At 47.2% G+C, this 26,345-nt stretch overlaps 1 protein-coding gene across 5 annotated transcripts in view; it reads left to right on the forward strand.

Annotated features, from left to right (window-relative positions):
* Positions 1-26,345, forward strand: part of NHSL2 (NHS like 2) — a 111,487-nt gene that overhangs the window by 50,549 nt on the left and 34,593 nt on the right. Inside the window, exon 1 of one of the 5 annotated variants that reach the window (XM_083595823.1) lies at positions 10,603-11,545. The exons of 3 other annotated variants lie outside the window; for them this stretch is intronic. In XM_083595823.1, the coding sequence (XP_083451949.1) occupies positions 11,503-11,545 (43 nt within the window). In that variant the 5' untranslated portion in view covers positions 10,603-11,502. Of the gene's footprint in view, positions 1-10,602; positions 11,546-22,743; positions 22,922-26,345 lie in introns of those variants that run through there. One more of the 5 variants, XM_083595824.1, reaches the window with a different exon arrangement.

Raw genomic sequence — 26,345 nt, forward strand, 5'->3', positions numbered from 1 at the left:
AGTAAAACGTCCATAGAATCCAGCTGAAGGGGCACAGCTAATGAAGAGAGCATCCCAGGGCTGTGATCCTATACAAACGTACTGGAGGGTAAGTCGTAATTGAACTCATTTGGACTTCTGAGTAGACATGCATAGGATTGTGCTGTAGGGGTTGCAAAAAACCCTTTGTGAGCTTCCCTGGGAGCAAGCTGCATTGGGCATAGTAGGATTTACTTCTGAGAAAATGCATGTGGCACAAATGCCCTTCTTCCCTCTTCTTTTCTCCTACGCACATAAGAGTCTGCTGTATCAGGCCAAGGGCTCAGTTCGTCCAGCATCCTGTTCTCAAAGTGGCCAACCAGAATTAGCAGCGGGTAGAACATAGCCAATATGACTAGTAGCCTACCCTACCTCACAGGGTTGTTGTAGGGATTAAATGAGGAGGTAAAGAACTATGCGTGCCACCTTGAGCTCCTTGGAGGAAAAGGTGCAACATAAATGCAATAAATAAACAGACCATTGTTAGTTTTCTTGTCCTCCGCTCAGTGGCGTAGCGTGGGTTGTCAGCACCTGGGGCAAGGCAAGTAATTTGCGCCCCTAACCTGTGGATTTGCCCCCCCCCAACCCGTGGATTTGCACCCCCTAACCCTAACCCCCAGATGTTGTGCCCGGTGCGGCCGGGCCCCCCTGCACCCCCCACGCTACGCCACTGCCTCCGCTTCCTGCATTCACTGCCCCCTTTGCTCTATCTTCCCTGGGTGGTCTGCCACTTGGCCACACCAGACTGTCCCCTTATCCCTAATCAAAATAGCCCCAAAGTATTCCTCTCTCCAGAGGAAGCAGCAGGTGATGAATGAAACCTGATGCTAATGACAGCATCAGGATTGGCAGGAACTAGCTGTTTCTTTTGATGCATTAGATGCATGGACACCCTAAATTGGCAAGTTTATACATACATCCCACAACCTTACCCAACCAGGTATCTTCCAGATGTTTTGGACTATAACTCCCATAAGTAGTCCAAAACATCAGAAAGGGGTCTGGACTGGCAGCAATTGACCAGGAAAGAGATATTGGAATGGTAATGGATAGCTTTAAGGATGATGTCAACCCAGTATGTGGCAGCTGCAAAAAAAGATGACTTCTCTGTTAGGGGTAAGTAGGAGAGACCGTTGGAGGGAAAAACACACCTGCCAATAATGGAATTCTGCTATGAGAATCTATGGTGCAATTGCCCAAGGAATATTGTATTCAATTGTATTGCATCCTCAAAAAGGATATTGTAGCGCTGGCAAAGGTTCAGAAAAGGGCAACCAACGTAATCAAAGGCATGGAGAAAAGGTTACAACATTTGGGGCTTTTTCGTTTAGAAAAGAAGGTAAGGATGGGATTTTCCTACTGTGTGATGGTCATCAGCTTGGATAGTTTTAAACGGGAGATGGGCAGGCTTGTAAAGGATAAGGCTGTCCATGGCTGTTACTTAGGATATCTGTGCAGTACCTCCAGTATCAGAGGAAGTATACCACTGAGTGTCAGTAGCTGGGAAGCAGAAGTGGGGAGAATTGTGCTGTTTCTCTCATGTCTTGCTTTGAAGGCTTCCCATAGGCATCTGGTTGGTACCTGTGAAAACAGGTTTCTGGGTGAGATGGGCCTTTAGTCTGATCCCACAGGGTTCTTTATAACGTTCGCTTATTTATTTTATTTGCAGGTATAGATTACTTTTTACCACCAAAGTGATCCAAAAAGCGTTGTCCTTGCATTCTGCCAGATGTTGTTAGATTCCAACTCCTCCCTCAGCCTCTTCCAGCGTTGCCAAGATTGCCACAATCGCTACATCCGCGCAAGGGAGCAAGACCTATTGCAGGCTGTGGGGCTCACTTTTGGGGGAAAAATATGCAGAGGATTGTTCTGTAAGGCTGCCATCTTTTGCATATATTCCCTAGAACTGGGTGGTTGGAGGCATGCAGCCCTCGAGGCATTTTTTGGCTGCCCTCAGCAACATTTCACACACACACACAGCCTTTCCAAAGCTGGGTAAGCGCTTTGGGAAGGAGACATGAGGGCTCCTAGAGCAGGGTCCTAGAGTCCCACTTGGTATGAAAAGTTGAACTACCCTGTGTTAGAAGCAAGCTGCACAGGATCAAGCTGTAGGTCACTGAAATGGAAGAACAGTTTGGCAGATTTGGTTAAGGAAGGCTGAACTATGGCAGCAGTCTGTGTCACGTGTGGGGAGCCTTTGGCCCTCCAGAAGTTACTGAAGGACAACTCTCGTAATTCCTGGCCATTGACCGTGCTTGCTGGGGCAGATAGGAGCAAGAGAGCACCATTTCCTTTCTTATCCTGTATTAGCAATGCACATACTGGGCACAACTGTGCTATTTAACCCATACATTATATTTATATTTCTTGCTGCTGCTATATTGGGGTGAGGTGCTGCTACTGCTAATTCTGGAGACCTTGCCTTGTGTCAGAGTAAACCAATTGTACATCCTATGAAATCAGAAGCAAGCACCATTTGAGTTCACCTTGGCTTACTCCCAGAAAGCTATGCAGACCATTGCAATAATTGATTGCATGGCTGATCGGGGACCAACCCTGATCTTCCCAACCAGTTGTGAACATGCGAACTGTTCCATCTCTCTTTACTAGCTCAGTACAATATTCTGGGACTGTCACCTGAACCTAATAAACTGGGTGTTACGCTATTATCCATGGGGGAGGTTGGTGGGGGTTGTGCTGCATCTAACACTAGCTCTCCTTAGAGTAGACTCATTGAAATTAATGCATTCTGGTGTTGTTGTTGGTTTTGGCATTTCATTGCTCACATCCTTACATCTCCTCCTGAGCCTTCCCCATGCTGATATCCTTTAAATGTTTTGGATTACTTATGGGAGTTACGTATGTGTGTAAACTTGCCAATTTATTATGTCATTCATGCATCTAATGAAGTTGAGTGTGGTTCACGAAGCTTATGCCATAATAAATTGGATCGTCTTTAAGGTACCACAAGACTCTGTCCTTTGTAGCACAAAGCACATTTTGCAGCTCAAAGAATTCTAGGAATTGCTGTTTGCCAAGGGTGCTAGGAGCTGTTGCTCTGTGAGGTAACTACTGTTTCCAGGTTTCTTTCGGGGGAAGCAACATCTTAAATGTCTTTAAATGTGTTGTGTGTTTGCAACCTGTGCTGTTTTTGCAGAACCCTGTTCTTTAACTACCCAGGAAAAAATTGGAGTCGATGGGAAATGGGCAGAAGTGGGATGAAAGGGATACCTCCAGATTAGATGCAATAAAGGACAACAGTACAATATCTTTTTAACGGCTGTACGGAGGAGGAGGAGGAATTTCAGTATTGCCTGCTTATCTTATCGTGTCAGGATGCTCTGCAAGAGCCTGTGAACCTTAACGTAAGATCTTCAGCCAACTGAAAAGCAAACTTCAGCTTTCAATCAGAAAAGCAAACAACCTTGCAGAGAAGTCTAGGTTGTGCCCTAGGTTTGGACAAATATTGAATTCTGAAGGGGGGTGCCTTAAAAGGATTGTGGGGTTCTCCAAGGTTAAGAGGGATTTGCACAAAGCACCCCAAGTTGAAGCAGAAAGCCCCCCCTCACCTGCCCCCCATGTTTGGTGGACTCAGATTTTTTTAAAAACATTGCACTGTATTTCTTAAAAAGAGAAACTAATGTGTGGGGAGGGCGGGAGAGCTCCTGTGTGATTGACAGGTCTCGTTTGCAATCACAGGGAATGGTTTTAACAGGACTCTCCAATCCCTGTGCTCTGAGGGAGGGAAACTGATGGAAGTAAATATAGCCTTGATTCACGTGGTTTTCTTTGCTCTTTTGCAGATTTTGTCTCTTAGGAGTAGGAAGGAGCGTTAGCAGAGTTCTGCTGGCGCATAGGCTTTTCTTAATTAATTTCCTTTGCTTACCAGCTTCCAATTCTCTGCTTCCAAATCCTCACTGTTCTTTTGCTCCTTTTGAATCTGTTGTGCCTTTCCCCCCCTGAGTTGGATCATTCCAATTCCTCCTCACTCCCATTTTTCACATTCCTCTTGCTGTTGTGGTGTTTGCCTGAGTTTGAGCCCTTATCTGTGCTATACATTTAAACTGCCACAAAGAATCCTGGGGATTGTAGTTTGTTGCAAGTTGTTAGGAGACACCCACCACCACCACCACCTTGGAACTACATTTCCCAGAGTTCCCTGGGAAGAGTGATTGGCTGCTAAATCACTGGGAATTGTCACTTGTGTGAGAGGAATGATTCTCAGGACCCCTAACAAACTAGCTTCCAGAATTATTTGGGGGGAAGCCATGACCATTTTAAGAGGAATGATACTGCATTAAATGTACTGTGCAGAATGGGTTGTGTGTTGCTGATTGTTTCTTATTACTAGGCAGGTCAGTGTATCTCCTTCTCCCTTAGAGTTTGGTCTAAGTTTAAGGTAAAGGGACCCCTGACCATTAGGTCCAGTTGTGGCCGACTCTGGGGTTGTGGCGCTCATCTCGCTTTATTGGCCGAGGGAGCCGGCGTACAGCTTCCGGGTCATGTGGCCAGCATGACTAAGCTGCTTCTGGAGCACGGAAACACTGTTTACCTTCCCGCCAGAGCGGTACCTATTTATCTACTTCCACTTTGACATGCTTTCAAACTGCTAGGTTGGCAGGAGCAGGGACCGAGCAATGGGAGCTCACCCCATTGCGGGGATTCGAACCGCTGACCTTCTGATCAGCAAGTCCTAGGCTCTGTGGTTTAACCCACAGCGCCACCCGCGTCCCTTGCTCTAAGTTTAGTGTGTGCTATATAGTCTTTTAGTGATTTCACTTTATTTTATAATTAGTTATACAAAAACCTGTAATTACTATTATTTATTTTTAAACAAGTTCAACATGTGTGCATGTAGTCCATCAGTGATGATGATATCACGCCTCTGAAAAATGTCTCGGAGCTCTACTCCTACCCGCTCCCCACCCCACCCGCCTGCTTTACTGGTTATGACTATTCATGAAGCAGTGTTGAAGATAACACAAACAGAATAGCACTGAAAAAAGGGGGTGGGAGTTGTCTGTACACTTTCATAGCTCTAAGTACTGTTGGACTCCAACTCCCATCATCCCACAGCATCCTGGCATCTCCAGGTAGCACTAGAGGAGACCCCTGCCTGACACCCTAGAGAGAGCTGCTACCAGTTAGTGTGGACAATATTAAGCAAAAAGGACTGGTCATCTCAGTACAAGGCAGCTTGCTATGTTCCTGTACCCACCTGCCTTCCTCTTCCCAGTTTATTCAAGAGAAGCTGATAGGTGGTGCGTTTTTTTAAAGCTCCCTTGAAAACTATTCCATGCACTGAAAATAATGGCCCGTGGTTGCCATGGGGCCCAGGTGATTGCTTTCAACTCACCATTCAGGGGGCAGAGGCAGCAACTGCAAAGGGAAAGAGGCAGGCTGATGGCTTCACCCCACCCACTGCAGTGAAGGTGATAGGGATGGTTGGGATGAGAGAGAGCTTTGAAGCCCATGTTAGTCAACAGTCTTCCAAGGTACTTTTCTTGGCATGAAACGATCCTATTCGGCAACTCAAGCTGGAAAAATACCAGGAGACTTTTAAATGTTTGGTGCTGATGCCTAAGAATTTTGATCATATCGCTGTGCGTGCTCTGGGCAAGAGCCTAACATTTTTTTGACATTGGCTCCTGAAAGCTGGGCTCTGGTCCCAAGGCCTTTTCATTCCTCACCCCTCCACCCCAAGCCATAAGGCTGAGCAAAAATGCCGCCTCCTCCAATCGTGGCAAATAGGATAGAGCATTTCAGATGATTTGGGGAGAAGGATTATTTGCACGGTTTGAGGGGAAGAGTTCAGTGAGTGGCAGTAACAGTGGCCTTTTCTTTAGTAAAGTTGGGTTTGCCAGCACCCTGCAAGCCCTTGGAACGATGTGATGTTGTAACGTTGGGGTGTTTGCATGTTACATTTAGCGAGGGTTCAAAATCCAAACCCATGTACACAAATACACTTGTATAGTTATTCACATGTTACCTTCAATGTGTGCACAGTCCGCATACGCAATAGCTGAGCATCGCGTGTACACTGTCTCCTACAAACACCTGTGCATTTGTAGTGGCAGCTTATACCTGTGTTCAGTGTAACGTGTGAACAATTTTATATAGTGTCATTCTAGAAGCGTTGGGGGTGAGGGAAGGAGAGAAAGTGATAGTGGCCACCATTTAGTCATTCAGGTTGGTACATGTAGTTCTTCTACCCCCCCCACCTATTTTATCCCCACAAGAACCCTGTCAGGTAGATTAGGCTGAGAGATTGTGGCTTGCCCAAGGTCACTTGAAGAGTTTCATGGCTGAGTGGATACTTAAACTCTGGTCTCCCAAGTCCTAATCTCGCACACTGGTGTGGCAGGAGAGGATGGCAAACATGGCAGGAAGACAATCTGTTATATTTTGGGAATGGTTCATGTTCATGTTATTATGTAGCTGCATTCTTTTATACTTTCTGGACCTCCCAGGATCATATTAGAAAGTAGTTGTGTTCTGTGTTATAAATCAGGCATTGCTAGGAGTTGCTTTCCAATGTATTTCTTATGCACAAAAAATTTGGTGTGACATAAGCAAATTTTTAATTTGAAAGTGTGGCCTGGGGGGGGGGATTGAGAACCACTACTCTACCCCTTAACAAACTACAGTTCCCAGGATTCTCCAGAGGAGGGGAGGCATGTGTTTTAAATTTATGGCGTGAATATGACTTCAGTCTCCTTTTAATTTTTGACAGGCAACTAACTGTCAAACTGTCATGGGTTTATTTATAAGGGTGTGATTAAATTTCCCTGAATCCAGCCCCTATTGCTGCTCTTCACCCAGTTTCTATTTCTCAGCTGAAAACATCCAGTTCAGCCCTGGTTCTCAGTGCTGGGCATATTCTGCAATAGTTAAGTTCTGAATTTGCTACTGGGTGCAGCTTTCAGCACCTAAAACATCTTATCTTTTACTCAGTTTACAACAAACAAGTAAACAGGTTTCTTGCCCTCATGGCTATAGACATGGGCTGGCAAGCGTGCAAGCGATTCCTGCTGAAATCTTGAGAGTTGAGGGTGGGAGTAGCAGCAAGCAGGATTTCCAGTGGTCGGGAGATAGGGCTTTCACAGGAAAAGGAAATGGGGTGAGGGGTGGGGAGAGAAGTTGATGGGTGGGGTGGGAGGATGAATGGGAGAATAGAGACAGCCATGCCTGTGTGCATGTTCAACGCTGGAGATTGTTGTCCTTCGCTGTGCATCTGTAGCCTAGAGCACATACATCTTGATATATCAAAACTCATCTCTGCAGTGGAAGGTTGATAGTGATGGTGGGAACACAGATAAAGAGCTCTGGGGGCCATGCAAGGTTATCTATACAGCTATGATGATTCTGATATTACTCCAGCCAGGCTCTTGCAGGAATAGTTAAATTTTATTGCAATAAAGGAATCTGAGCAATTGAGTCTCACAGCCATGGAGAATAACAACCTGCAGCCCAGCTCAGGCAGATCCATTCAGCTGAGCGTTAAGAGTCCCACGGCCAGAATCTAGCAAGGAAAAGCCAGATCGTGCTAATTATTGCATTTATAGTTCAGCTTTTGTCCAAGGCTGGCACACATAGGTTCTCCCCCTCCCCGTTTGTATCCTCACAACACCCCTTAGGAATTGGTTAGACTGAGAGACAGTGACTGGCTCATGGTCACCCAGGGAGCCACATGGCCAAATGTGGTTTTCAACCCTGGTCTCTCACCTCGTAGTTCACCACTCTACACCACACTGGCTGTAAACATCCTGGCTTTGGTTCTTGCAAAAGCAGTAGGGTCTTGCTGCTGTTAGCTTGCAAGTTGTTTTAAGTGAGGAAAGATGGAAGCTGCCTTATTCCAAAACAGACCATTGTCTACCTGGCCCAGGTATGGTTTACTCCTTGGCTGGGGAAACCTGTGACCCTCCAGGTGCGATTGGACTACAAACCCCATCTGCCATTACTGGGAGTAAAGCAATACTGTTTTCAGTAAGCTAGCGGAACCCGTTGGGAAGTAATAGACAGAAAGGTAATCTATTCTTCCCTCGCTGTAGTTCTCTCAGGCTTTAGTCCCTTCCTGCTTTTTCTTCAGTGTTAGTGTTGGACCTGGGTTGTGGTGGTTGTTTTTGTCATTGTTGTTGTTAACTTTCATGCTACAGAAAAGCCACTTCTGGAAATCTAGAGGAATTTAACTGGAAGTTTAGTGCTTGTTCCCACTTTAATTTTTTTCAAGGGGGACGAGTGGAATCCATTTGCAACCCTGTTAACTTGGCACATCTCAGGAGTTTTGCATTGTAGTTCCATGTGACAGAATTTAGGGTAGTATCCCAGGATACAGTTCTTTCCTGCTGTTCAGAATTTAGTGTGACATGGTGGTGTATTGATCAAAAAGCCAGAGTGCCATAATGCAACAAAGTACTGCAGTATAAAAGGAATGTTAAAAACTGGGACAGAAGAGCTAGCATTGTAACCAGCAAACGTAGCACAGTAACCCACATATCTGAAAGCAGCCTAAATTAGCAGGTCTCCTGGGTCTTGGACAAAGGAAGGTATTTCCTGTTTCCCTCTACCAGATCCGCTTAGGTCAGATCCACATCATGGAGCATTCATTTGGGTGCTGGGAACTGTAGCTCAGCGAGGTCTTAACAAACTACAGTTCCCAGAATTCTTTTGGAGGGAGCCATGGGTGTTGTAGTGGTGTAAGAGAACTTGAAATGGATGGTGTGGATGTAACCTCACCTGGAGATGCCAGGGCTTGAACATGGGACCTTCTGCATGCAAACTTTCTACTCCACAGCAACTGACGTCCTTGAGCTTGAAATTAATACAGTGGTACCTCAGGTTAAGTACTTAATTCGTTCCGGATGTCTGTTCTTAACCTGAAACTGTTCTTAACCTTTAGCTAATGGGGCCTCCTGCTGCTGCCGCACTGCCAGAGCACGATTTCTGTTCTCATCCTGAAGCAAAGTTCTTAACCTGAGGTACTATTTCTGGATTAGCGGAGTCTGTAACCTGAAGCATATGTAGCCTGAAGCATATGTAACCCGAGGTACCACTGTGCTAAAAATGGAACTGTCACATTTTAGAAGCAATGTTTGTTTTCTTTCATTTTAAAGAATGTATGTCCCACCCCTCATCACTAGTGATCTCGGGGAAGGTATCAGCAGTTTAAAATGCACTAAGCAATAAAAGTGAAATACAATTAAGAATCTTGGCTATGTCGCTCCTTACACAGCACGCACATACACAGCCAATTCAGAAGGCCGGACTGAAGAACAAAGTCTTCATCTGGTGCTGAATGTGCAGCCTCAAGGCCCAGGCAGTACTATTTGGAGAGATGCATTCCTTCAGATATCCAGATCCTTAGCCATTTAGCATTTTAAACTTGGAACTAAGACTTTGAACTGGGCCTGATGAGAACTGTTATATGCTTTTCTGCAGACATTCCCATTAATACTTTGGCCGCTGCATTTTGCAGTGTCCATGAGCAGTCCTCAAGGGCCACCCCACATGGAATGAATTGCAGTAATCTAACTGATAGGTAATTTGTGCACCGATCTTTATGGCCAAGCATTCTCTTCCCAGGAGTAGCTGTAGCTGAAAAGGCCAGAGCTGGAAAAAGGCACTTCATACCACTAAAGCCACCTGGGCCCTAGCTACAGAGGAAAATCTAGGAGAACCCCTCAGGCTATGTACCTAGGCCTTCAGCGGGCATGCAGCCCTTTCTAGAACAAGCTTTCTCTCTCTGTTTCATCAACCCAGGAACTACCAATCTGCAGTATCTCTAACCTATCTGGGATTTATGTAGCTTCAGTGTTTTGGCCTTCCTCCATCTCTTTATTGCCTCCAGACACAAACTTCACCAGGTGGCAAGGAGAAACAGAGCTGAATGTCATTTGCATATTGACATAGTTTTCTTCTATGTGTTGTAATTGTATATCTAGCCTGACTTAAGACAGACAAAACCTGAAGTTATATACTGTTCTTGTTCAGGTTATACAGTATTATCATTTTCTTTTCTCTCTGGACTTTGTCTGAAATATTTAAATGACTCTGCCAGCAAGGGCCTTTGGCCCTTCTCATCTCATTGTTCTACAGTGAGATGATGGCTTGATATGCCAGCCAGTCTATAAGGGTTTCCCAAACAGCATCCATCTGTTTTTTGGACTACAACTCCCATCATGCCTAGCCAGCAGGACTGGTGGTCAGGGATGATGGGGACTGTAGTCCAAAAACAGCTGGAGAATCCACATTTGGGAACCCTATAAAACTGATGCTTGCAAGAAGCAACAGGAGATGGCTTTATTGATTGTAGCTGCACTGGGCTTGGCTCCTTGGCTGGCCACTTTTCAGTTGTAGACTTGCAGGATCAGCCCAAAGATCTAACAAGATGATTTAAAATAAAGCATGAACTATGTCTTCCTTCAGTGCTGAAGAGCTCAGAATATCCTTCAGAACTGTCAGAAAGGAACCATATGTTACAGTGCATCTCTGTTTCTCCCTGTGATGCGGTTGATGATGGTAGCTAAAGTGGGTGCAGCAATGAACACAATTATTTTTTTACTTTACCTAGTTGGCCAGTTTCTACATTCTCCTCTGTATCCTTCATTCAGGCAAGGAATAGGCATGATCAGAATTCAAAGAAACCTTTTAGCCAGGCCAAGTTGCTCAAGGAGGAGGCAGAACAATATCAGAGATGGGTGCGGCCTAGGGCGGGATAAAGAGGCCTGATGTGGCCCTCTAGGCCCAAAGCTCCCCACCCCTGCTTTATAATCTGCAACCAGCAGCCCTCAAGCCAAATCTGCCTTCTAAAGAGATTCTCCTGGTTCCTCAGCCTCCAGCCCTAAGGCGTGTTTGGAAGGAGTAGCAGCTGTGGAAAGCCTCCTTTGCAAGAGGAGAGGGGAGCCAGGCCCACCACCAGGGGGAGGGGAAAGCCCTAAAGAGATTATCCTTCTGATCTTAGAGCCATTTTCCTAAAGGTGTGTGAAGTCGAGTAAAGGAAGCATTTCGAAAACAAGGTCCCACTTGGCCTACAAGTCTGTGTGCAAACACAGGCTCATTCTCTCTTTTCCCAGGGCCTTGTCGATAGGAAGGAAGGAGGGACAGGCCTGTGACAATGGGCCAGCGGGAGTTGACTCAAACAGCCAATTCCTGGTGATTTCCTCTCCCTGCCGAGGGGGCCAGAGAAAGTGGGAAAAGGAAGTTCAGCCGAGGAGGACTGGAGGCAGGCGGATCGCTAGGAACAAAAGGGGCAGCTTCCTAAACTATTTTCAGCCCTGGCATGGCAGGACAATCCGCCTGAAGAAGCAGCCGCCTTGCAGATTTCACCTTGCTGCCGATTTCAGAACTGGACTAGGCCGAAAGACAGCAGGGGTGGGTGGGTGTCTGTTGCACAGACCAGGGTGCTGTGAAGGCATCTACGTGTGGTGTGGATGCCCCTGTGCGTGCTTTGACACCGCTGGTGCTGCGTGTGGGACCCCAGCACTCATGGAGAGGGCAGGATCCTTGCTTATGTCCTTGCACAGAGCAGGTAAGTAACACCGGTGGGTGGAAGGGGGTGTCAACGGGAAGGAGCTTTGATGTGCATGGAGCAAGGTGTTGAGTCTTGTTACCTCACTGAATGCAGGGATGGCAGCACCTGCTGCCGAGGGTGTTGCTAGCTTTGCGCTACAGTCGCTATGAATTTGCACCCAGTAGGAAGCTATAGAAGCCCCTTTATCGTTGGCATCCTTCTGTCTCGAGAGACAATGGAGTGTACCTCCGAGGGTGAAGTCAAACCACTGCGAGAGCAGTACCAAAGTGACTTCTCTGGGGCGCAATCCTGGGCAGTGTGTTTGGAGGTCCTGGGCTGCCCAGATGACAATTAGACCCTGCTCCCGGACTAGGTCACAGATGTGTGTTGGGCAAGAGGGGCTAGGTGAAATGACAAGATACATAGCAGTCTTCCAAGGCTTTGTTTTGGAGACAACTGCAACACACAGCAGTGTATTGGGTACAAAGGAAGCTGGCTTCTACCCCATCAGGCCATTGGTCTATCTAGCTCAATAATGTCTCCACTGATTCCAGCTCTCTGGAGTTTCAGACAAGAGTTTTCCCCAGCCCTGCTTTGAGGTGGCAGGAATTGAACCTTAGACTTCCTTCAAGCAAAACCGGTGCTTTAACATTTGAGCTATAGTACTTCTCTTTTATTAAGCACATGTGGTAATTTGTGGGTGCAGGTGCAAATTTAGGAAAAAATTACTGTAATTGAACTAGAAATACAGTACATCTTCCGTGAGTGGGTAACCAATTGACCTGTGTTCTTGCTCAGTCTGTAATCCAAGTGTAAGGTCACTGCTCTCCCTTATTATGGCTCATTATTTTTAGACTGAGCTTCGACTGGATAGTCCTTAAAATAGAGGACTGTCCTCTGCAAATAAGACACACTGCATGCTAATACTGTAGAGAGAGAAAACTAATGGGATGTTATTAGTACAAATCTCTTATTTGGTGGGGGAAGGGGGCAAGAGATTTGTGTCTTCCCCAGGCACGCAACTTTTTGCATGCATATCTGGTACTAATACATCAACAGTGGCACAAATGCACAAGCTTGTCTGCTTTGTATCTTTTCTCATGCAATAGCAAACTGGGATCTACAAAGCTGCCTTTGTTTTTCTTAAAAAACAAAAAAAACAAAAATTAAGTTGTTGTGTTATCTATCAGTTTTGGGCAGGGACAGGAAAGGTGGGTGGGAACAATTTGATAGACTTGAATCCCTGACAACAGTTCTGCTCTTTTTCTGCAAGAGGACAGACTAAGACAGGTTGTTTGAAAGATGAGATTATGGGTTTGCAAGGCTAATCAGTGCTGAAGGGGATTTCAGAAAGGAGAGGTGGGTTTTCATGCTTTCCCGGTCAGTGGAAACTTTTTTCAACGGGGTAGGGGACCTCAGGCTCAGGGGCCAAATGGTGCCCCACATACCCCTTTCTGTCCTGCCCTCAGGATTCTCCCCAGAGCATGCTTTAGGCTTCTTCTAAGTGCTTTTGCCTAACCAGCCTTGAACTAATGCCTCTGACTTGTCTGGATGGAGGATGGAGAGGTATTGGGGTAGGGAGGAGGGTTTAGAAACCTCTGCCTTCTTATGTTGCTGCAATGTACCCTACTAAACAAAGGTAAGAGTCATCCTGAGTGTTATATCTACTTTGCCTCTGGCCCTGCCCAACCCTTGCAAATGGCCATATGCCCTCATGAAGCAATGCAACCCTCAAGCTAAAAAGGGTACCCCCCCAGGATTGCATAGTTATTTCTGAAGAATCTTTCCAAGTATATAGGTTGAACAGGTTTGGTGGTGGTGGGGTAACCTGGCACATATGAAGCTGCCTTGTTTATTAAGTGACACCGCTGGGCCATCTTGCCTGGTGGCATCTGCTGTGGTAGCAGCTTTCTCGGCTGTCTGTCAGGAGCCCTGCTCTTCACCTGCTACCTGATCCTGTTTTTAATGGAGAGCTGCTAGGGACTGAACCTAGGATCTTCATGCAAAGCACACACTCTGCTACTGTCATGTTCAAATTCGGCGGCAGCAGCATCAACCCCTCTCAAGTGCTTTCCCCCATCCATTTCCTCAAAATGTAAAATGCTTCTTTCTCTCTGCCCAACCTCGGAAACTGTTCAACCTGTTACTCCCAGACTCAGTTTTGCAGGTACAGGTGTGCACCCTCGGGTAATCTTTTTTAAGGGCTGTTGCCAGGTTAAGGAAATCTTACTTTGGTTATAGGTATGAGCTAATAAAGGGACGCGGGTGGCGCTGTTGGTTAAACCACAGAGCCTAGAGCTTGCCGATCAGAAGGTCGATGGTTTGAATCCCTGCGACGGGGTGAGCTCCCTTTGTTCGGTCCCAGCTCCTGCCAACCTAGCAGTTTGAAAGCATGCAGTACAATTAGATAAATAGGTACTGCTCTGGCGGGAAGGTAAACGGCGTTTCCGTGCGCTGCTCTGGTTTCGCCAGAAGCGGATTAGTCGTGCTGGCCACATGACCCGGAAGCTGTACGCCAGCTCCCTCGTCCAGTAAAGCGAGGTGAGTGCCGCAACCCCAGAGTCGTCTGCGACTGGACCTAACGGTCAGGGGTCCCTTTACCTAAGAGCTAATAAAGCAATTCATTGTTTCAGCCATGTTCAGATGTTCACATAAACATGAAGTAGTTAAAAATGTGGGTGGGGTCTCTCTCTCTCTCTCTCTCTCTCTCTCTCTCTCTCTCTCTCTCTCTCACACACACACACACACACACACACACACACACACACAGGCCCCATCTCCAGTGATCCCATACACACCAGTGCAGCTTGCTCAGCTCCTGTCAGTGGGACAGACAGGTCTCCAGGGGGCATTTACTGGCATCCACCTGAGTCCGCCAAAGTGCGGAGAATTCTATGCGCATTCAAGTGAATGCAGCTAAAAGGCCCCCACAAACTTTCTATGCTCTACATGTGAAAATCAGGGCTGCTGTGCACAGAAACCGAGATACACAGTTATTTGGGGGCGGGGGTTTGTGTGTGCACCCCTACCCCATCCCAACCTTTTAACTATTGCATGTTAAGGCAGCATGTTCAAATGTGGATATAATGTGATGGACATGTGCGTTGACTGTGGTAGGCATCACCTTAGAAGATGCATTCCCTCCTGTCATAATTTCTCTTTTACGAGGACGCTTTCCAACTACAGTTTTTATAAGAACTTGAATCTTACAATCAGTTACATAAACAGGTTGGGTTAACAGCTTCACATAATGTAAAATGTTAGAAGCATCTATTTCGATAAGTGCAAATTCCAAAGAGTAGCTGCATTTTGCTTCTTGAATTGCTTGAGGTAGTGTGAATTCAGTCGATTCCCCTTTAAATGCATTTCTCCCACATCCCTATGTGCAGAGGAAGAATGGAATGCTCCACTTATCCTTCACCAGCTTGTTCTCTGTCTGCATCATAAGGCTCAGCTATGACTATCTCTTTCCTTGGCACCACAGGACAGCATAATGCCTGATGTTTTTTTAAAGTTCCTGGCGACACCTTCAGCATTTTAAGAACATTTGTGTGACTGAAGGCCTAGGATTTTGCAGCCCTGTAGTATCATTATGCATGATCTTTCCATGCATGAGACCTTCACCATGGTCAGAAGTACGGTACTCAAAAGAGAAAGGAGTCCAAGGTGGATGGGAGTTTCTTAAAGGTGAACCATTGAAAGCACAAATGCAACAAGAAAGAAAAGTGAGTGGTATCTAAAGAAAGCAGTGTGTCTGCATGAGGAGCTTACAGATGAGCTGAGATTTAAGAAGGGCATGGATAAGAAAAGGAAGAAAGGGAAAATCATGAAGGAGGAGTATACAAGAGTATTATTGTGGAGAAGTTGGTAAAATGTGGGCTGGACAATGTAACTGTTAGGTGGATTTGTAGCTGGTTGACTGACCGAACCCAAAGAGTGCTCACTAATGGTTCCTCATCATCCTGGAAAAAAGTGACAAGTGGGGTGCCGCAGGGTTCTGTCCTGGGCCCATTGTTGTTCAATGTGTTTATAAATGATTTGGGTGAAGGATTTGAAGGGATGCTCATCAAATTTGCAGATGAAACCATATTGGGAGGGCTAGCAAATTCTACAGACGATAGAATTGGGATTCAATATAAGCTTAACATATTGGAGAACTGGGCCAAAACTAACAATATGAATTCAAATAGGGACAAATGTAAGGTTCTGCACTTAATAGCCAGCTGCACAAAACTAAGATAGGGGGGACACTTGGCTTGCGAGTAGTACTTGTGAAAAGGTTCTAGGGGTCTTAGTAGAACACTAGCTTAACATGAGTCAACAGTGTGATGCAGCAGCAAAAAGAAAAGAAAAGAAAAGAAAAGCTAATGCTGTTCTAGGCTGCAACAACAGAAGTATAGTGTCCAGATCAAGGGAAATAATAGCAACACTATTCTGCCTTGGTCAGACCACACCTGGAGTACTGTGCCCAGTTCTGGGTGCCACAACTTAAGAAGGATATTGACAAGCTGGAATGTGTGCAGAGGAGGGCAACCAAGATTATCAAAGGCCTGGAAACCAAGCCTTATGAGGAACAGTTGAGGGAGTTGGATGTGCTTAGCCTGGAAAAGATGAGACTGAGAGGATATAGGATAGCCATCTTCAAGTATCTAAAGGGTTGTCACATGGAAGATGGAGCAAGCTTGTTTTTTCCTGCCCCAAAGGGTAAGACCCAAACCAATGGATTCAAGATATAAGAAAGTAGATTCCAACTAAACACCAGGAAGAACCTTCTGATGGTAATAACTGTTTGACAGTGGAATGGGGACTCTCCTTCCTTGGAGTTTTTTTTTAGCAGAAGTTAGGTGGCCATCTGTCATGGATGCTCTATTTGATATTCCTGCATTACAGGGGGTTGGAGCAGACCCTTGGGGTCCCTTCCAACTTTACCATTCCGTGATTCCATGGCTACCATGCAAACTGTTCAATTGTTACCTTGCAAAACCTCCTTTGCTTTTGCTTTTTTTTTTTTGAAAGCAAAATGCTTGTTTTCCACTTCTTTTCTGTGTAGAACAGATGTTATCATAAACAGCTCATCCCACAAGCAAACCTCACCGAGGGCTGCCATCGTATGTGTGTATAGGTTGGACTTTCCTCCTGAGTAAACATACTCTGCATTGTGCTGTAATTAGGTTCCACTCTCACAAGGCTGGCAAAGGAGACATTCAGGGACCCATACTGGAACAACCTCATTTGCCCTGCATTCCTACTTAAAATCACTCCAGGGTGTAGTGCTGCATATCGGCTTCATCCTATGTAGTCTCAGTTTGCCCTTATAGAACTCATCAAGGAGGAGGAAGAGGACAAAACTAGGATCATTTGGTTCTGCCTGTCATTGGCTCTGGCTCCACCTACTTCTGGCTTCCCAATAGACCCCCAACTACTACTGCCTGTAGGACTGTTGCTATTCTGTCTGTCTGGGAACAGTGACACCTTTTTTTCTCCTGAAGCCTACCCTGACCTCTCCCTTGTAGGGATTCCTTGCCTGCTTGTCCCTGGCTGAAGTTGTTGGGAGTGCGGTTGCTGCTTGCTTCCAGCCAGCCTTGCATCACAGGGAGAAGGCAGCATTCCTGGTAATTCCAGCAACACCGATGAGGTCATTTAGGCAGGCAGCAGGCTTCACCATGCCATTAAGTTGTCTTTCTATGTCTGATCTCACCTCTCAGACTGTATCATGGGCCTCTTTACTCCCACTCTGGCTTATGGGTAATTTCCTTGAATTGTGTTTAGAGGTCAACTGCAAAGGTATCTGGATCAAGGGAGAAAGGAGTTCCCGGGGGACAGGGGTGGTGTTGGAAGGAAGGAAGCAGCCGACCTGATGCCCAGTGAGTCAACCTGTAAGTCACCTTGGGTTGTTTTTGACCAAGGCTACTGGGAAATGTAATAAAGCATCATCATGGCTAGGCTAAAGATGTGGCCAGCCTCATGCTCCAGCTCCACGTATGAAACTGTGCTATACCATCGGTCCATCTAGCCCAGTATTGTCAACACTGACTGGCAGTGGCTCTCCAGGGTTTATCAACCCTACCTGCAGATGCAGAGGATCAAACCCAGGGCTTCAGATGCTCTACCAGTGAGATAATAGTTCCTGCTAGTGCAATGGTTCCCCCAGCCCTCAATCTACCCTAACCTCTTGAAAAGTGCTGGCTCCTTAAGAGAATCTTTGCTGTTCCCTAAGAATTCTTTTCTTTCTGCAGCCTTGCCATGTGATATAGCTGGAGGTTTTTTCTTCCCTCCCTGTTCTTGAGGTCTTGGAGTCATGCGATTCGGAGGGCGTCTCTGAATAAAGCAAGCTGGAAGCTTGCTTGTTTTCTTAGAGGAAAAAAGCTCTGAATAGCTTGCAAGCCTTGTGGCAGATGCCTGCATGCTAGAACAGTAGGGCAGGTGCTGGATACATTGTGATGGGGGAAAATAGGGGGAAATCAGTGCAATTCAGTTGCTATTCATCCCTATAATATAAGGCATGCAGATCAAAGCCTTTGGTTTTTCTTGGGGGTTGGGTGGGGTTTGAGGGAGGGGTGAAGTGGTTCCTTTTTCATTTTCATCTAGAAGGAAAGGGGTGGAGATCTCAGATCAGCCAGAAAAGGCGTTCTGAATAAACGTCCTAGATCCAGGCTCCATGAGGACTGTTGCATTATTTTCCAGGTTATCTTGAATGAAAATTGCAGCCACCTAGCCAGATTGCCAAAACTGATAAAAGGTTTTCAACTAGCTGGAAGCTCTCTGGGGAATGCTAGATGCTGCTATGGAATTAGAACTGCTGGCATGTGTTGCTTGCTTCTGCAGCCCCACGGCTGACTGCCCAATCAGCCCCCTTGCAAATAGATGGATTACAGATAGGAGACAGAAAACACAATACTTGGGTGTGGAGTGCTCTTGTTCAGGGTGCCCAGCAGCCATGTGTGCCCTTTCCGAGATATTCCATTTCCATTCCCTAACTGACCCCTTCCTGCAGCCAGTCAGCATTCTGAACCTATTCTCAATCCTCATTGGGTTAGTCAAGATTTCCCCCTTACATACAAACACACACACACACACACACACACACACACACACACACACACTGAGCATGGGTGGTGCCGCTTTGACTAAAGCTGTGTACACACCATATATTTACAGCATGCCCTCAGAAAGAATTCTGGGAATTATAGTTTACCCGTATGAACTGTAGTTCCCAGCACCCTAAATAAACTACAGTTCCCAGGATTCTTTGGGCCTCTGTGAGAACAGGATGCTGGGCTAGATTCCTGATTCCTCAGGGCTCTTAACTGTAAGAAGAAAGTGGCCACATGGAGTGAGAGGGGCAGAGCTGAGAACATCTTGCCCAGCCCCCCCCAAACCTGGAACCAGCAGTAGACTAATGCCAGAAGGTCAAAGCATCTGAGAAACAACAGAGCTTGACACTGGTGGAGAAATATACTAGGGGAAGTGTTGAGGGGGGCAGGAATGTGCTTTAAATATGTGGTGTGTCTGCAGCCTATGTAAGAACTGGCACTCAGAGAACAAGCTTGCTACTGCTATATGCTGGCCTTTGCCAACCTGGTGTTTTGGACTACAACTCCCACAAGCTGGCTGGGATGGACGGGAGTTGTGTTCCAAACCATCCAGAGGACACTAGGTTAGTGATAATAAAGACACCACAAATCAAACAGAAAGTTTTAAAATGCTCAGAATGAAATGGTTTGCTTTGCTCAAAATGAAACGGAGCCGGGAGGAGGCAGTATGATTTTGCGCATGGGGCAGAAGGGACTGTTAACACAGCACTCCTGGTTTTTAAAAGAGGTGCGGAGGAGCCTGGCAATTGCCTTGATTCTGAGCAGCACCCTCTTTCATGTTGCGAAGGGAGAAATCAAGCCAGGCACATGGCATTCATGACACGCTGAAGGCTCATGATGTCATTGGAGCATGTTGCCATTGGCTGAACAATGATCCTGAGGGCAGGAGGATGGGTTCCTTAGCAACCTGCTTTCAGAGCAGCTTCACCCTGTTGTGGGTGTCACAGGAGGTCTGTTCTGCAGGGGCAGGCTGCACAAGGGCAGGCTGGCACACGACAGCTGTGCTCTGTGCCCCTCCAGGTTGTGTGCCTGGGCACGGCGCCATCCTGTCGTGTCCCTTTAGGTGCCTCGCTCTCAGCCGTTCCACTCATCCGTCGGAGCTGTGGTTTGCCACCACAGCCAGCAGGTGGAACTTATGCGCCTCTCAGACAGGCTATTAGCAAGCTCTTTGGCCGCCTGCCCTGGCTGAGCTCTGGAGCAGCACATGGTGTGCTCAAATGATGCTGTGCATCTCCCACGCTCTGTGGAGCTGGACTGCAGGCCTGTGAGGGCAGCACACATATGCACACATGCACAGGAGCACACACTTCCTGCTAGTGAACTGGCCGTGTGTGTGCGCGCGCACTGTTCCACCCTGTACTTCTGTGGAAAGATCTTTAGCCAGGTCCATTAAAAGGAAATGTTCTTTGGAAGGGATTCCCCCTCCCTTTGTTTTCCAGTTATTTCTTGTTCAGTTTATTCTGAGAGTGCTGATGTGGTGGTTCCTGCCCCACCACCACACTTCCCCTTGTCTTTTATCCACCAACATCAAATTCTGTTCTTTTTCAGATGCTTTAACCTTCTGGGATTAGCCTAGTGCTGGATTTTTCCGTTTTGGAGGGGAACCTTGGGCAAGTTGATCTCAGTGGGCTCAGTCTTACTGATTGTGGCCTCTTTCTTCTGCCACTTAAGAACATAGGAGCCCTTCTGGGTCAGATGAAATGGCCCACCTGGTCCAGCATCTTGTTCTCACGGTGGCCAACCAGATGCCCATGGTAAGCCTGAAAGCAGGACCTCAGCAGAACAGCTTAGAATCTTGGAATTTTAGACTTGGGAGGGAACACAAGAGTCATAGCTCACCTAGTCCAACTCCCTACAATGCAGGAATGTTTTGCCCAGCATGGGGCTTGAACCAGTGACCCTAAGGTTAAGAATCTTCATGCTCTACCTTCATCTCAGCCCTTGTGATTCCCAGCTACTGGCTATTGCTGACTGCCAACCTAGCAGTTCAAAAGCACATCAAAGTGCAAGCAGATAAATAGGTACCGCTCTGGCGGGAAGGTAAACAGCGTTTCCGTGTGCTGCTCTGGTTTGCCAGAAGCGGCTTAGTCATGCTGGCCACATGACCCAGAAGCTGTACGCCGGCTCCCTCGGCCACTAAAGCGAGATGAGCGCCGCAACCCCAGAGTCGGTCACGACCGGACCTAATGGTCAGGGGTACCTTTACCTTTAGCTAGTCCCTTGTCTCTCCTCCTGGGCCTGATTCACTTCAACTCTTAGAAGGAGCCAATGAGATGCGGAAGAGGGTTAATGCTCCATCTTCTTGCTCCTCCAACTGTTTGCTCACTCACAGAGGGCAGGTGAGCAAGCAAGCAAGCAGTGCCAGGAGGCAGGGTGTATAGCTCAGTGGTCAGAGCATCTCCTTCGAAGATCCCTGGCATCTCCAGGAAGGACCTTGTGTTTTTGCTTAGCTGGGAAGTGTCCTTGAGCTCTGCTTCTCACTGGCCTGGGTGGAGCATAGAGCATGTCTATAAATGCAAAATTTATATTCATCGTTCTAACCACTTTTAACTCTGGGGCTGAAAAACGGTTCACCACCAGTGAGCTAGATGGACTGTTTCCTTTACTTGTTATAAGGCCACTTCCTCTGTTCCTAAGGAGGAGGAGGGGCAAAGTTAGAGGGCATAGAAATTGAAAGTGGGTAATAGGTGACCTCTTTTTACTATGCAGCAGAAAATTCAGGATGGCTCCACACCCGTTGTAGCATCTATCGGCATCTATCGGATGTTTTATTATATACTTTATGCTTTTTCTTTTAATATTCCTGTGTAAATTGCTTTGTGGGGTTTGCCAAGGACAAGTGGGCTTCCCTCCATCAGACCCCTCCCTTCCCCTCCCTGCCTTCTTACTTAAAACCAGTCCCAAGCCATGGTTTTGTAGGGGAGAGCAAGGGAGGCATGCCACCCTTTTCCTCAGCAGCTGCAGAGTGTTGACTCTGGAGGTGGTGGAAGACTCACTCTAAATAGTACAGAAACCTGCAGGCCTTCCACTTCGGGCTGGCCCCAGAAGATGGAAAACATGGGCCTTTTCCAGGAGCCCCAAGTCCAGCAGAGGGCTCGCCACCCCAAGGGTGCTATCATAGAATCATAGAGTTGGGAGGGACCCCAGAGGTCCTCTCGTCCAACGCCCTGCAATGCAGGAATCCTGCGCACAGCCAAACCACCCTTGTACAGAATATCCAAGAAGATCAATGGCAGCCTTGGGTAATTCTGTTGTATGTCCTGCTTTTTCCAGGTGCGGGGTCCCCTCTGAGAATGCCATGCCAGAGAGCTCCCAAGTTCCTGGAGGAGGGTGGTCACTTACCAGTCGCCAAAAAGAGAAGGCACAGCTTTGCATAAAATTGGCATGGATTGCACAAGCTGGGGCTGATGGGAGTTGTAGTCTAAAACATCTGGACAGCACCACATTGGCTACTCCTGCTCTAGGGCTAATTGCTGACAGCTTTCCTAGGCAGGCCTTGCTGTCGGGCTGCAGTGGTTGCTCTAGCCAAGAAATGTCCTTATCAGAGGGCCATGCTCTGTGTGTACAGCCCTTCCTGGACGGAGGAAGTCCTGGGTCTTGTCAACCCTTGCACTGCCTTGAGCTCCATAACGGAGGAGAGATGAGAGATGAATGTACTAAGTTAAACAAATTAAAACACCAAAAACAAGGCAGCTCAGCGCTTTCCTAGCAGAATGGGATTAAATGTGGGCAGCTAGAGGTGCTTGATCAGCTAAAATCCTATAGACATTGAGTTTACTCCCTTCTGCTTAATGGGCAGAGTTTTCGTGTTTTTTAAATGGTTTTATAATGAGCAGAAATCAACAGGTGAATGATTTGTCATCCCTGCAGCTCCGTTCCAATAAAACTTTCACCCGATGATTTCTGCTTGCTTTATGACTACTCAGTGTGGAACCAAAGTCCTTTAAAAAAAGAGAGAGAGAAGGAGAAAAAGTGGTGATCTACCATAGCTCACTTCTCCCCTTGTGTATTATCAGAATTGCCCCTTTCTCCCCACAGTTCCCATTTCACAAGCTATTTTTGTAACATTGCGGTTAGCTCATGTAGGGCATATGGTCTATCTGAGGGTGGGGTTCACTTCTACCAGCTGCAGCCCCAGCTGAAGAGCTTCTGGAAGGGAACTTGTAGCTGACAGACATGCAAGCTCTAGGGCACTGGGGTCTGTTCCCATCCCATCCTGCTGGACAGTAAGTGCTTGTGGTCAGAAGAACAGGGGCGGAAGACAGAGGACTGCAGAGATCTGGACTCCTTCTGCACCAAGGTCTGTTCTATTGCTGGGGTTGGGGGTAGAGAACATAGGAAGGTGTCATGTGCTAGACCAAACTAATTTAGCTGTCTAGCGAAGTGTTGTTCACTCTGACTGACAACAACACTCCCGCTTCTCAGGCAGAGGGTCTTCCCTATTACCTGCAGCCTTGTCCACGTTTAACTGGAGATGCTTAAGGATAGCTCGGTTGGTAGAGCATGAGACTCTTAATCTCAAGGTTGTGGGTTCGAGCCCCACGTTGGGCAAAAGAGTCCTGCGTTGCAGGGGGTTGGACGAGATGACCCTCACGTTCCCTTCCAACTCTACAATTTCTGTGATTCTATGAGCTCATCCTAGGGCCATCTGCATGGAAGCACTAATTGTCACCAGGTACCTCTTGAGAGCTGAAAACCCTACTTGATTTGTGAGATCTGCCAGTGCTTTTATTTCCCTTAGCTTGCTGCAAGGCGAGGAGGATTGCATTTCGATTGGAGCAATGGCAGCTGGGGGAAAGTGTGTGTATAATAATTTTCCCTGCGATGCTTTTGTCATTGTTTCCTCACCTCCCAGTAAGCTGCTGTTAGCACCACAGGGGGTTGCCTGAATCCAGGCTTGATATAGACAACTGCTTTCTTATGCCCTCCACCCAGCAAAAGGCAATTCAGATCAGGACACAAGCACAAGAAGGAATACCGCCTCTCTCCGAGTTCCATGATCAAATTCAGAGCCCACGCTCCCCATGCAGCGGCTTCAAAATAAGCAACCCTCCTGCAAAAAAGCAGGAAGTGCAGTCATAGATCTCCAACTCTATGTCCATTTTGGCTGAGATAGTAGGTGTCGGATGATGCTGAGGATTTTGATGGGTGGATGAATGGGTTACTAGTGCTATTTAAGATTTGCCTATATTTGGGAAGGGCCACAGCTCAGTGGGGGAGACCACTTGCTTTGCCTGCAGAAGGTCCTGGTTCAAGCCCCAGCATCTCCTGGTTCAGGTAGGAATTTCGCCTCCCTGAAACCCTAGAGAGTCTCCCACGAAGAATCCTGGGAATTGGAGTTTTTAAGGGTGCTGAGAATAACAATTGTATGATTACTTTTCTTAACGAACTACAGTTCCCAGGATTCTTTGGAGAAGACTTGGCAGTTAAAGTGTTTTAAGGGTGCTTTAAATGTAAAAGTGTGGATGTGACCTGCCTCTGGAAACAAGTTCAGGGCTATCCTGCACTCCTGACTGCTAGCAGGAATCATCTTTTCCACCACTGACTTGGTGCTGGTGTTTTGTTGGTCTTCTTCCAGCCTGTAGCCCTTTCTCTGTTCCTCCACACACACCCAGCTTCCCCTCCTTTTCCCAGCCACACAACCCTCCTTAGGTCAGAGATGCTGCCCATGGCAGGGGCTATTGGGAAATGTAGTCCTAAAATTCCAGAGCCCAGCAATTGAAGCATCCCATATGCCACAGACAAGGAGCCAGTGGCTGTCCAGATGCAGATGTTATTGGACTGCAGTTCCCACCATCCCTCCCCAGCGTAGCTGTGGCTGATGGGAGTTGTAGTCCAATAACATATGGAGGGTCACAGATTCCCCTGTTCCTGTCTTCTGCAAATGGGCTTTTGATTTTTATTCTTACCTTTGGGTCCCTGCCTCCTGCCTCCTCCTGCCTGCAGCAGCCAGCTGAAATTCAGGCCCAAAGGGAGAGAAATCCCACTTTATGTCCTCTGGTAGTGGAATGACGAAGGGCTGGCTTATTCCTGGGCTAGCTTTAAATCCCACACTAACTGATCTACTGAGCAGGTGTCCTCTTAAATTACACGCAAGGGGCAAATCCCAATTCCTCATTATTACCGAGATCCAGAATGCCCCCAGCAACCAAGCAGCAATAATGCACAGATGTGATGGTCAAAGTTGATGCTTGCACAGCTGCCTTCAAAAGCATTTGTACTGTCAGGTCTATCTGTATAAGTCAATGTCTAGAGTGACAGTTGCCTGCTTGGTACCTGCTTCCCCCTCTGTTGTTGTTGTTGTTGTTGTTGTTGTTGTTGTTTTAAACGGGCGCGATTAAACAGCAGAAACATTTGCTTGCTCCCATTTGAGCAGAGATCCAGCCAAAGGGCTCTTCTACTGCCTCCCAGAAGAGGCTCTGGGCAGCTTTCTTTCTCTGATACATCCCAGCTGCTACTCAGGTAGAGCCTCTGGTGCAATTCACAGAGGAAAAGTTTCAAAAGACCCTTTGGCTGTGTCTCGGAGCAACTAACGGGAGGTTCTGTCAAAGCATATGTTGCTCTTGAAATGGAGGAGGTGGTTAAAGAGTCCCTTGGCTGTATCTCCAGTCAAGTGGGAGTGAGTAATTGTGTGGAAAGCTGTGTTACTGGCCCCTTCAGGCTTTCATCCATCCAAAGCATGGCTATTGCGTTGATAGGAATGTGGACTAGCAATTGTATACACGCAGGAAGAAAAGGACTAAGTTCCTTGGGGGCCAGGTGCTACGGTAGGAGCCAAGCCCCAGCAAAACTGCTGGGTAGGATGGATTGAATTATCAGGCTGCTAGTTGCCTATTACTCCAGGGAAGAGAGGATGATGAGTTAGGGGATATCTACATGTGGGAGGGGACGCGGGTGGCGCTGTGGGTTAAACCACAGAGCCTAGGACTTGCCGATCAGAAGTTGGCGGTTCGAATCCCTGCAATGGGGTGAGCTCCCATTGCTTGGTCCCTGCTCCTGCCAACCTAGCAGTTCGAAAGCACATCAAAGTGCAAGTAGTTAAATAGGTACCGCTTCGGCGGGAAGGTAAATGGTGTTTCCGTGCGCTGCTCTGGTTCGCCAGAAGCGGCTTAGTCATGCTGGGCACATGACCCAGAAGCTGCATGCCGGCTCCCTCGGCCAGTAAAGTGAGATGAGCGCCGCAACCCCAGAGTCGGTCACGACTGGACCTAATGGTCAGGGGTCCCTTTACCTTTACATGTGGGAGAGAGGATGCATGGATGGCATGCATGCTAATATGCGTGAATGAGAGAGAGAGAAAAGGGGTGTCTCTGCCCACTATTCGTGTTGGCCCCTCCTACTGTCATCATGCACCCCCAAAGGAGATAGACCCATAGTCTATCTCAGGTGGGGAACCTCCTGCTTAGGGGATTTAGCCCACCAGGCCGTTTCCCCTAAACTTTGCCTGCTTGCTGCATACTTCACATCATATGCAACACTAGGTGTGATGGGACAGGTTGAGTTGTAGCTGGATCAGGTGCCCACACAACTGATGTCTGCAAAAAAATAATAATAACAAGGTTGAACTCCCTGCGCATCAGCTGACGGGCAGGGGGTTCTGTCCTGCCTCCATCCCTGTGGGCCAACTCTGACAGGCAGCAGGACCATCCACCTGTCACCAACTGCCATCATAATGACATCCTGTCGGGAGTTAAAGATCTGGTCTGCCAGGCCAAAAAGGTTTT

The sequence above is a fragment of the Podarcis filfolensis genome (assembly GCF_964270895.1).
Source record: "Podarcis filfolensis genome assembly, chromosome: Z".
NCBI classification, from domain to species: domain Eukaryota; kingdom Metazoa; phylum Chordata; class Lepidosauria; order Squamata; family Lacertidae; genus Podarcis; species Podarcis filfolensis.